The sequence below is a fragment of the Corylus avellana genome, chromosome ca7, assembly GCF_901000735.1.
Source record: "Corylus avellana chromosome ca7, CavTom2PMs-1.0".
Taxonomy (NCBI): Eukaryota; Viridiplantae; Streptophyta; class Magnoliopsida; order Fagales; family Betulaceae; genus Corylus; species Corylus avellana.
The window spans coordinates 6,298,824-6,310,825 of record NC_081547.1 but is presented as its reverse complement, the minus strand read 5'-3'; the positions used below and the strand labels follow the sequence as shown (position 1 = coordinate 6,310,825).

General features: G+C 36.0%; 3 protein-coding genes across 6 annotated transcripts; 2 read left to right on the top strand and 1 right to left on the bottom strand.

The window, feature by feature from the left end:
- Positions 1–1,404: 1,404 nt before the first annotated feature.
- Positions 1,405–5,642, top strand: LOC132187067 (serine/arginine-rich splicing factor RS31-like). 3 transcript variants are annotated; one of them, XR_009440792.1, is made up of 7 exons: positions 1,405–1,482; positions 1,859–1,972; positions 3,707–3,819; positions 3,953–4,182; positions 4,292–4,594; positions 4,748–4,845; positions 5,057–5,642. XR_009440792.1 is itself a non-coding variant. In XM_059601221.1 (6 exons), the coding sequence occupies exons 2-6, from the start codon at positions 1,867–1,869 to the stop codon at positions 4,776–4,778; spliced, it is 783 nt and encodes a 260-aa protein (XP_059457204.1). In that variant the 5' UTR covers positions 1,405–1,482; positions 1,859–1,866; the 3' UTR covers positions 4,779–5,045. The 3 variants fall into 3 exon arrangements, 2 of the variants coding, with proteins under 2 accessions (XP_059457204.1, XP_059457205.1); XM_059601221.1 differs by lacking the exon at positions 5,057–5,642 and having other exon boundaries at positions 4,748–5,045; XM_059601222.1 differs by lacking the exons at positions 1,405–1,482; positions 1,859–1,972; positions 5,057–5,642 and adding an exon at positions 1,979–3,563 and having other exon boundaries at positions 4,748–5,045.
- A 752-nt stretch (positions 5,643–6,394) lies between these two features.
- Positions 6,395–7,034, bottom strand: LOC132188305 (calcium-binding protein KIC). The gene has a single exon (XM_059602728.1). It carries the CDS (start codon positions 6,945–6,947, stop codon positions 6,585–6,587), a length of 363 nt encoding a protein of 120 aa, XP_059458711.1. The 5' UTR covers positions 6,948–7,034; the 3' UTR covers positions 6,395–6,584.
- Positions 7,035–9,466: 2,432 nt separating this feature from the next.
- LOC132187602 (uncharacterized) lies at positions 9,467–12,002 on the top strand. 2 transcript variants are annotated; one of them, XM_059601961.1, is made up of 4 exons: positions 9,467–9,730; positions 10,226–10,368; positions 10,498–10,588; positions 11,773–12,002. In XM_059601961.1, exons 2-4 carry the CDS (start codon positions 10,255–10,257, stop codon positions 11,901–11,903), a joined length of 336 nt encoding a protein of 111 aa, XP_059457944.1. In that variant the 5' UTR covers positions 9,467–9,730; positions 10,226–10,254; the 3' UTR covers positions 11,904–12,002. The 2 variants fall into 2 exon arrangements, with proteins under 2 accessions (XP_059457944.1, XP_059457943.1); XM_059601960.1 differs by having other exon boundaries at positions 9,467–9,752.

The window sequence follows — 12,002 nt, the reverse complement described above, 5'->3', positions numbered from 1 at the left end:
ATATTATGAATTATAATTATACATATATGCATATGAATAATATAAATATATAAGATCAATACTTAATCATATGATTTAATAAAAATTCAATACTTTATTCAAATTAATCATATTATTAATGTACAAATCCTTGTTAAAACTAAATGTTCTTTTAAAGACTTTTTACATGTTAAAACTAAATTTTAACACGTTACAATTTATATTTAAGAATTTTTTTTTTTTTTTTCTTTAAGTACAAGTAAATGTAAATTTGGGGTCAAATATTTTTGATTTTTCAATATGGGCTCTTTTTATAGCAATTTGGCCCAAGAAGAAAAATGCAAAAAAAACAAATGAAGTAAAAATGATATAATGATCCAAAAAAGCCCAAAACTAAATTCTGGTTATATGTTTATCTTGAGAAAGCCTAAAAAAAAGAAGCCCAACGCCCAATTTTTAAAAAACGGTTATACCGGGCGGTTACATATTTTACTAACCGTTAACCGGTGGTTAATAGCTAACCGCTATGCAGTTACAATTACAGTTAGTAAAATTTAATAACTGCTAAAGCGATTACAGTTAGCGACTTTTGCTAATAACCGTTAACCATAAACGCATTGGCACCCCAAATATAAACCCCCATCGTTTCTAGCTATTACCCCACACCCATCTTCTTGCCTGGTTTATCAACAGTTGCATCTCAATTTATTTTAACCACCCCCTCAAGAGGTTCCCTCCATATTATTCTCAAATAAATGTGTTGCTTGACAGAACTTCTTCGCTATGTATTATGCACTTTTTACTAACTGAGAGAGGTGGGTAAAATCCCCTCCATAAACTACAAAATGTGTTGCACAAGTATTTTCATTTGTTAATGTATTTTGGAGTGTGTAGTTTTGCTTTTAATTTAAATAAGTATTTTGATGTGCCATAAAGATAAAACTAATTTTGAGTGTTAATGGAAGTGTTTAAAGTTTTTGTTCGAAAAAGAAAAAACAAAAGGGAAAAGAAAAAAGCTTTAACAAACAAAACAATTTTGTAAAGAGTAATGGCCTGTCTGAAATTGTTTTCAATTATGTTGTTTTTGAAAAGTTATTTTCAAGAAAAAAAGAAGAAGAAAAAAAAAAGTTTTGAAAAACTTTGAAACTTGACAAATATAATGGCCTAATGGGGGTTATCTGATGTGGGCCGTGATAATTGGGGTTAAGCCCAAATAGAAGTTAATAAGTAATAATAGCATTGACGCCTTTTGGGCTTTAATTATTCTTTGAACCATATAATCCGTCGAAGGAAGACTTCCACTAACTACCCGGTCCCACTCTACCAGGCAACACCATCCGATTCCCTCACGATCGGACGGCCACGAAGAACGTTTAGCATAAAAACATCAGGGCTTCGCTTGGCAATATAAAAACTCCTCTTTACCAAATTCACACAAAAACACAAATTACTCTCTCTCTCCTAGGGTTTACTTCTGCCTGAGAGGAAACAAAGGCTTTTAAGGTTCTTTTCTCTAATCCTTTTGTTAATCTCTCTCGTCTTTTAAGTAATTAGCTTTTCGTTATCTTCCTCTTGCCCGGTGATTTCTTGCGCTTTTTTGTTTATTTAGTTTTTCATCAATTTTTTTTTTTGCCTGGTTGGTTCATCGGATAAGACGAGAAACAAAAGGGAGATTCTTCCTTTTATGCTTTACTTCGCTTTTGATTAAAGAAACGAATGTCTATTGCTTTTCCAAAGAGCAACGCCCGCTTTTTCTGGTTCCCAAGCGCTTTTTCGTTGTATTTTCTCAGGAGCCAAACGGAGCTTGAGGATTGTTTAGATAGTCGTTTTCTTTTATTATATGTTATCTGATTATTGGTCGTACGTTTTGTTGGAGTAGTTGAGACGATGAGGCCGATTTTCGTGGGCAACTTCGAGTACGATACTCGCCAGTCTGACCTGGAGCATTTGTTCGGAAAATATGGGAAGATCGAGCGCGTGGACATGAAATCTGGTAAACGTAGTTGTTGTTTGATTTTGATGTTATCGCATTCTATAGGCTTTTCACGGCATATATTTCGAAGAAATTGTCTGTGATATATGATCACTTATCATTAAGGTGGGCTGAAACCTTTTATTCATAATTGCATGGCAATTGCGGTTTTTAACAAGGGCATTTTAGATCTTTGCTACCCCACGTCGAAGTAGCAGCATTATCATAGGGCAGCCTTTCTTGGCGGTGGCTTACATTCCAGCCGGAATTTGTCTATGTTGTGTCATTTGCTATTGTTCTGCTATGTATTCTTGTGTGTTGGTAGGCTTGTTTCAATCAAACACCTGCTCCTGGTGTTTTCTACTCGTGGAAGTGTGAGCTTGTGGGTTATCTTTCCTTCAGGAGTTTGAAACTAAATGCCTGTCATTTGTTGATTAGCTTGGAGATGGGTCATTTGATCATATGATTCGAGATTAATCTTTCAGCTCTTCTCTTATATGGTATACAAAATTTTGATTCAAGAATAAATAAGCTAACAGTTTGGGGTTCTTATATTGATTTTATAATTGATTATCTGACCATATCTCTTAGAAGTGCCGATTTGGTTGTTAAATAATGTGAAAGTTATGCCCTGCGCTACCCACTTTTATTAGTATACCGTTTTTATTGATCTGGATGTACTACAGAATGGGGGTTTGAATTCTTTGTTCTAATTGAGTAAAACTCTAAGTTAGTTCATAACTGAACTCGGTTTTATTTTTTATTTTTTTTATTTTTATCTATTTGGGGCACTCTCCTTCTTGTCCCTTTTTCCTTTTTCTGTCGTCCTCAATTATTTGGTTAATCAGTTTTAAGATAGAGTGGTATGGGTTCTGAGGGTTTGTCCTAGTTTCTAGGTGATTTTTTGAGCTGTGGCTTCTTCCTTGATTACTGGGCACGAGTATATCCCCTACAATGACTTTTAATTAACAAAATTTTTCTAAAAAGCATAAATTCATTGGATATGAATATGTAGCTACTTGTGTAGTGTGCATATCCAATGCCTGTTTCCAAAATGAAAATGAATGGGAGCCACAAATTTGCAATTTCGTTGGAGAAAATCTCCATATTTAAGTGTTTCTTTTGACGCAGGAACTTCTACTAATGGAAAATGAGCTGTGAGCTTCTATCTGGGCTCGCCAACATCTGTGCAAAATACTTATTTTGGAAAGGAAACCTTCTTGCATGCCTGCTCTCCTTCTACCCAAAGATAGCATCATCCTGCATTTTCTACACTCCGATCAATCCTTCACTCACTCACTTCATCGCTTGCCACTTCACAAGAATTCTCATAGTGGAATCAGTTCATTTATTATGCCATGCCTACGAACAATGATCATAGGGGATCAATGAAATCTGTCATGCACCAACAACTGGTTATAGTGGGATCAATGAAATCTGTCATCCTATGTCTTCTGTTACTGAACTTGTGCTTTCTGAATGGCGAAGCATGCTTAGCAGTGACACCTCAGACCTGAAATTTTGGATTAAAACTTTTTACATGCTACAATCATTAGTTCATCATGCAACGCCTCTACGGCCTTATGTGCATCAGCCCCTCTCTTATATGCAGGTGTTGTAATTTTTATTTAGCATTTGTCAGGGAAAAAGAAACCTGGGGCTAACTTGCTACCTGCTGATTGTATGATATGCTAATGCCATCCATCTTGAGTTCAGCCTCTGATTTTTGTATTTTTTTTTAATATATTTCTGCAGGTTTTGCTTTTGTTTATTTTATGGATGAGCATGATGCCGAAGATGCTATTCGTGGCATTGATAATAGGCCATTTGGTTATGGCAGGCGTAGGCTCTCAGTGGAGTGGGCTAGGGTACGATAATTTCTTAAGAGTCCCTTTTATGGCACTTACATTTTATTGTGTTCTTGAAGTTGAGTATTTTTCTTTTGATCAATTATCAAAGGAATCAGTATCCCATTTTTCCTGATCATGACTACTCTTTCAGGGTGAACGTGGCCGCCCTAGAGATGAATCTAGGTCAGTGGCAAACCAGAGGCCCACTAAAACCTTGTTCGTAATTAACTTTGATCCGAAACGTACAACTGTTCGTGATATAGAAAGACACTTTGACGGTTATGGAAAGATCCTTCATGTTCGAATTCGACGGAACTTTGCATTTGTACAGTTTGAGACTCAGGAGGATGCTACCAAAGCCCTCGAGTGTACTCACATGAGGTTGGTAGTATGGTTTTTCATTGCATTGCTTGGTTATCTCCCTCTTGATATCAGTAATTCTAACCATACATGTACCTACTAAACTGATGAATCTTTTGTCATTTTGCAGCAAGCTGTTAGACAGGGTAGTATCTGTTGAATATGCTTTGAGGGATGATGATGAGAAGGGAGACAGGTATTATGATAGCCCTAGAAGAGGAGGGTATGGTGGGCGTGGGTTTAGTCCTTACAGAAGATCACCAAGTCCAGTGTATCACAGGCGCCCAAGTCCTGATTATGGTCGGCCTCGCAGCCCTATCTATGACAGGTACAATGGCCCAGTATATGACAAGCGCAGGAGTCCTGATTATGGTAGAAACAGAAGTCCTATTTATGGTAGGAACAGGAGCCCAGAATATGGCCGATTCCGGAGGTATTCATACTTGTAGTGTCTTTTGTGTTGGTAATATCATTTTGTGGTATTTTGCATTTATAAAATTCTATGTTTGTAATTTCATTGCTTGTCTTGCATTTCCATTTTTTTAATCTTTCCATTTTTTGGTCTTCCTTGAATCTCTACCTGCAGCCGGTCACCTGTTAGAAGGTCAAGAACTTGAAGGATTGTCCCCTGGTTCTTGGGAAGTAACAAAAACTGAACTTTTATTACGGTACTCTTAGACTAAGGTACATATTTAAGAGGAGAAAGCATTTCCGCACATTACTTGGGTATTTTCTGTTGAATGCTTTATGCCATAAGGATTTTGGGTTTAGGGGTGATTATGGAGAAATTTATGGATTTTTATTAGGCTTTTGAGTATATTTGCAGAACTTTGAAGTTTCAATTACTCGATGTTATGTTTAAAGTGATTCGCATTTACATTTCACCTGTTTACAGTGTGATTGGGGTTTGCCTCCAAAACCTGAACCTGATACCCTCCCTGTGCGACGGGCCTTGAGATTGTCATCCGATTTTTAGTTTTTTAACTGTTCTTCGTTGTCTTTTCTTTTGTACTTGCCTCGAAAAAAAGAAAAAGAAAAAAAAAGCTAGTCTGAATCTATAGTGCCCTAACAGAAAGGGAACATATTTCATGTTAAGAGGCTTTTTTTTTTTTTTTTTTTCATTTAAGTTGATGTAAATTTTTGGGACGCGGCAAAACGAATGATAGTGTCCCAGACTCTCCAAGATCATAAAGTGTGCTTATCTAGCATCTGCATCTAGGGCTGCTTATGCAGATTTCATTCTCTCATCCTCGGCGTGATGAATGAAATTATTGTGGATTGAACTGATGAGCTCCGAAGAACAAATATACAGAGGCCGGAAGTGCTCCCCATTTCATGAGCCTTAAAATGTGGTCCCTTCGTTATTCTGCTATTTCCATGGCTGAAGGCCACGAGGAAACCGTTGCACATATAGTGTTAAAATCATTGGGTCCGGGTCTTTACCAATCAAAGAAATGAAAATATCATTTACTTCAACGTCAATTATTAGTATTTTAATAGAGGAAAGAGATACAATAATGGGTTTTTTAGTTTAAAATGTGTCCATTATTTTGGTAACTTTTATGCATGATTAAGCCGTTTTGGAAACATCATGATGAATTGTTATTTATTTCAAAAGCTTACTTGTTGAAATGAGTGTTGATTTCTCACAAATAAGTCTCTCAAATGGGGCGTATAGTCATTTCTTGATAATTTGGCTATCAAATATCATTAAAGGATTCAAATTTATAGGATGAATTTGATAATTTGATTTTAAGATCAACTATGATTATCTTCTTTTTATTTAAGGGCTCATTTGGTAAAAATTTTATAGGGTGTCCTTTGTTTCTTGGTTGTGATGTAACATAAAGACAAAAGACAAAAATAGTTTGTGATTGTTTTGTATTTAAAGTTGTTAATGCTTATACTTTTTTAGCAAGTTGCCTTAAAAGATGTTGCCAAATCTAAAGCCCTTATTGCAGACAGAAACGAAAGAAAAAGTATATGACACTCTAAAATGACAACTCTTTCTTTCACCTCAGATTTCAAAGGCATTATTATTCTGTCCACTGTCAAAAGCATCAGGGCAGAAATCAACAGCCACAAAGCATTTACATGATATCTTGGTTGAATTTATTTCCTACTCGTGACTAATCAAATTATGCAGCTCTGTGTTAACAGAGGAACTCACCCTGGCTCCTACGTTTTTTACCAGGATGTAATCTAAAAAGCTAATAAATATTGACAATACCAGTGATGAACCAAATAATTAATCCAATATTAATTGATCCAAACATTAACAAGACATACCATTTATAATTCCCATTCATATTGCATGATGATCTCTCATGCATGTTGATGAAAAACTACAGCATGCTGCAGCAATCTTAACAAATGGGTAAACATAGAATTAATACAAAAACAACAATTTAGGACGTTAATGATCAAGTTGAAGATGATGATTTCTTGTGCTCTTGGTCAAGCGCCTTCTCCAGCCATGCCTCAGCATCTTCCATCATCCCAGGGCTGAGTCTGACCATCAGGATGCAGAATTCGGTCTCGTTAAGCACGCCGTCGCCGTCGAGATCGCCTTCTTTGACCATCGCCTCCGCGTCATCTTTGCTCATCCCCTCCATCCCCAGAAGAGCCGAGTTTCTCCTCAGAGACTCGGCGGTTATCAGCCTCCTTTCTGGGTCTGCCAGGAGCTTGAACCCCTTGCATAATTCACCCACAAAGGCCTCTACATCCAGCTTGTCAGCCATCACCGGCAACAGGTCCTCGTACGTGAATTTCGTGTTGTTTTCCATAGTTTTTGGGGGATGGACCAAAAAGAAGCTTCCTGGCAATGAATGAAGAGGAAATTTTGAGTGACTATGGTATAAAAGAATAGCTTTAAGGAGTTATATATACATGTATATATATATATAAAACAGTAGCAGAATGGAAAGTTTCATTGCTTTCTTTTGTGGGGTCTACACAATGGCTTGGCGGGTCCAAAAAACTTGAATCAAGTTCTCTCGCATCAAAGCCGTGGAACTCATGCCTGGTGAAATCCATTGGAATTGAGACACGTGTGTGGTACAGATTCACTCGCTTTTCGTTGTCGATGGGAGTGCCACCACTTGATCATAAATGGTTCCTAAACTATTGACTTTATTTTTATTTTTTATTTTTTAATTAGGATTTTGAAGGGTTTCTAGGAAGGTGCTGTAGGAAGGAGAGTGGGGTATCTCGTGGCCGACGTAATCTTAATAGGACGGAAGAGGCTATTCTTGTCAGGTGTTTGGCTTCTACGAAGCTTCCTTTAATCTTTCATTTTGATATTTTGGACTCTTCCATTCTGTTTTCTGTTCCATCGAGTGCCGCCCTTTTTATTTTTTATTTTTTTTTAAAAAATCTAATAACTAACCAAACATAATTATTCAGGAAAACTTCGCTTTAGATCTTGTGAAATACGTCTCATGAAGTGGATGTCATTAGTTTGAATCCTTCCTCCCCCTACCCTTGTGTGGATATGTAAAAAAAAAAAAAAAATCTTAAACAATCGCGCGTTTTGAGAAGACCCCTCAAAATTTAAAAACTCTTAATTTACACCCTTAAACTTTCAATTTCAATCAATTTACCCCACTCAGTTAGTTTTAGCCATTAACTTCTAATAAAAATGTCAAAAAAGACCAAATTACCCTTCACTTTTCTTTTTTCTTTTTCTTTTTTTAAAAAAAGATAAAATTTTAATTTGAAATTCTATTAAAAAAAATTAGAGGTATAAACGTCATTTTATCACTGTTAATGTTTAAAATCTGACGAAGGAGGGTCAATTGATTGAAATTGAAAGTTTAGGGGTGTAAATTGAGTGTTTTTGAATTTTTGGAGGTCTTCTTAAGATGCGCGGTAGTTTGGGAGTCTAAAGTGAAGTTTCTCCTAATTATTTAAATAAATAGGTCTTATACGAGATTTTTCACATTTATGTATCCAAAATTAGTAACAATTTGAGTAAATAATTGTTGTGAATGCTTATATGGTTGTTACTCCACGGAATAGGATCCTTTACACTTTATTTGAATTGAAAAGTATCCCGTTAATTATATTGAAGAGAATCCTAATTCATTACTCAGCCGCTAGTACCTGTTTGCTGACATCATAGACATGGCTTGGTACCCACAAGAGCCATACACTTGTACTGTCAGAAAATGGTGGGTGCTGTTGAAGGTGAATTTGGAGTAATATAAACTGGTTTCTTTCATTTCAAACAAACATTATTCATAAATGTAATAATTGTTCACAAAGAAGCTATAATATTGTTCTACTACATAAGCAATGGGCCTGTTCGGCCAGGAACTTTTTTTGGACAAGAAGAAGAGCACAAACAAAAATGGACATGTTCCTTCCTTCCATGCAACTTCCAAGTATGAAGTAAGAAAATACTTTGCATACGCAATAGAATGGGAATCCACTGCTCAAATGCTGGCTGCCAATTTTCCTTTGTCGACTTGAGACTTTTCAAGGATATATTTTTCTTTTCCTTTGTACTTATCTCTCCTGATTAGATTTTGAAAATTCTGATATATATAGACTCTAAGTTGTTAAACATAAGATTATCAAACTAGTTCATGTTAAGCCAATCACCATAGTTATCAAATACCAATCCAAAAAAGCATAAAATCAAACTACAAAATATATTTTTGTAAGAAAGTAGAAACTTTTTAAAGAATTATTTAAGAGTATAACCACTCCGATTCGAGGGCCGGCCAACCTCAAAGGCATCATTTATAGAAGATATGCTTACAAATTTATTTTACTTATAAAATTTTTGTAACTTTCTCAAGACTCAATTTATAATTCGGCAAATAATACGTTCACATTCTACCACAGTGATTTGAGAACTTTAACTTTTTTCTACAAGGATTACATTTACGAACAAACCTCGTTGATCCGCTTCAACCTATAAATTTAGTTGCCATAAGACTTTTTGTGGTTTGAATGAAGATAATGCTTTAAAAACCTTTCCAATAACAATGAAGCAATGCCTCTCTAAATCTCTGGAAGTCGTTGAATGCATGTGAACTTATATAGAAAAGAAGAAAGTTGAGGTTTTAGGTCAAAGTCAGTTGTAATTAAAACATATTTTGGTCAATCGAGAAATTAAGGTTTACAAATAATATGGATAAGGGCCAAAAAAAGAAGTAAGGTTTTTAGAATCCTTAGCTAAGATCAGGCTGTACTCAAGTTACAAAAAATATGGAATAAGGGCAGAGTAAGTTTGTAACCAAACACTTCCACTCTAACACCATAACATGGAGTAAGCTATGCTTGAGCTGGAATAGAAGCCCAAACACCCACCGTCTTCTCCAATAAAACACAAACCAAACCTCGCAGTATTTGAAGCACGGCTGCCTCCCACGGTGGCACACTACCGCTACCAGACCGCCGCTACTGGACATAACGCCGTCAGCCTACCACCGACTGCCGTCCCCGCACCCATCCCAGCAACACTTAGGCTCCAACGTTGCAAAACCGCGCAAGCACAAACACCCACGCTCGACGGAGATCAACCCAGCTTTCGCACAACTTTCTCATATAATCTTTTAAAGTAAAGAACTCTGTTTTATTGTGTAAGTTCTAGTTATCCTTCTATCGAAAAAAAGTTGATTTAACTGTCCGTTGTATGGTGTAATGTTCTACGATCTTGGTAATGGTGGTCATCATTATAGTTTAATCTTTTTACCACATAGTGCTGGATATCTTTTGAGAAATGGCTTCCCCATAATTCTTTTTTTTTTTTTCTTTTTCTATTTGATACTTCTCATATTCATTATCTTAATTGTTTTGGTTTACAAATTTGTAATGCGCAGTATAGAGAAATTTATTGAAGAGAATTGCAGATGTGTAAACATGATATATGAATGTGTTGAGGGAAAAGAATGCAGAGGGTTTGCAATTTTGAAATTTATTGTTTTCGAATTCAAATTCAGAATGAATTGCTGCAATTTTGAAATATTTTCTGGTTCTTTATTATTATTGGAGTAAATAATTGTCCAATTTGGCACAATGTATTAACTTGTTGAGAGGGAAAAAAAAAATGCAGAGAGGGATTGTGTTAGAAGCTTATAGCAAATGGAATTTTGTCCAACTTGCGGAACCATGCTGCAGTATGAGTTGCCCTATATGGGCCGCCCTTCTAGATTCTTCTGCCCGGCATGTCCGTATGTATGCTACTTAGAGAACAAGGTATAGTCCATTGAATAAGTCATTGTAGTTAACTGATTGATATGTGAAGATCTCCCATTCTACTTTTTTGTGGTATGTATAACATCTCAATGATTTCATGTGCATTTGTTTGTGGTTTCATGATTGCAGGTTAAGATAAAGAAAAAGCAACCTCTGGTTAAGAAAGATTTAGAGCCTGTTGTCACAGAAGATGACATGAAGAATGCATCTCAGACTGATGGTGCGTTTCTTGCTATAATTTCTTATATCTTGTTTTGCCAGTTAAAGCATCTACCTAACTTAAAGAAAGAAAATATAGTTAATTTTTATGTTGTATTGCAATGACAATTTCATCTGATTTAACTTTGATGATCTTCCAAGGGTACTCTTTTTATATCATTAACTTGGTTCTGTTTGGCATATAGAATTGAACATAGTTTTTTTTTCCTGCACCTTTCTGCTCATGATTCTTGTTGCTGCTGTTCGATTGGGTACTTCTATGTGTGAGTTGATGTTCATCAATCTGTCTGATGGTATTGATGTAATGAGGTTCAATCTGTATGAGTTGTAGTTTACTGATAACATATATATCACAGACGCCATAGGCAAAACTGTTAAAACCTTTCTGCTCATGATTCTTGCTGGGGGAACGACCAATGACCAAGCAGTACCCTCCGTATTTGGGTTTTGTAGTTATTTTATTGGATTGGTATGGATTCCATGTTGCCTGAATTGGGCCCAAGTTGATGATCTCCTAGTTTATTCAAATCTTTACAAAATTATAAGTTGGATCTATGGCTTTTTGAACATTGATAAAGTTACAAGGTGGTGAGCGTTGATAACCATAACAGGTGAAGATGGCATATATTTACTAGCTTGGATAACTAATGGGCAAATAGTTTTCACACTTCAAGATGTTAAAGAAATGACTTAAAAGTTTCTGCATTTCCATTCTGTCAAATGAAACGAAATTTAATTGGCCTGCTGTTTGTGTTAGAAATTGTAATCTCTTTTGTATGTATGCTGCTTGCTGATGGCTTGGATCCCATTTGTTGAGATTGATGAGAGGCAAGAAGATATAGATTAGATTTACAAACAACCTTCTTGAGGACAAAATGGATAGATGTCAGTTGGGATGGTTTGGAAGGTGTGGCAAAACCAATTACTCCCGGGCCTTTTATATGGATTGAGTGGAATGTGTTCAGTGGACTAAAGGAAGATGCCTGTAAAAAAAATGCAGGCCACAGTTTTGGAATTTTGGTTGATATATGATTTAGAGAAATTAGCCCTTGTTCCTTGGGCCTAGGCTCTGGTGGTAAAGGGGTGGATGCTTCCTTGCAAAATGTTTTCAAGATATGATGGCTAATACTGCAATTTGACTTCTTGTTTTTGTTTTTCCTGAACCCTAATTTTTTTTTTTGGCAGCATCGTGCCCGAAATGTGGTCATGGAAGGGCTGCTTATGTTCAATTTCAGACTAGGTCAGCTGATGAGCCGGCCACAACATTTTATACGTGCTTGAATGAGACTTGTAGAAACAGATGGCGTGACGATTGAATACTTTTTTCATGCACATATTTCAGTCTTACCTACCACGCTATGTAAGGTTTTTGCACATTTGAAGTTCAGTTTATTCTCAAGCTCTCTTAATTATCA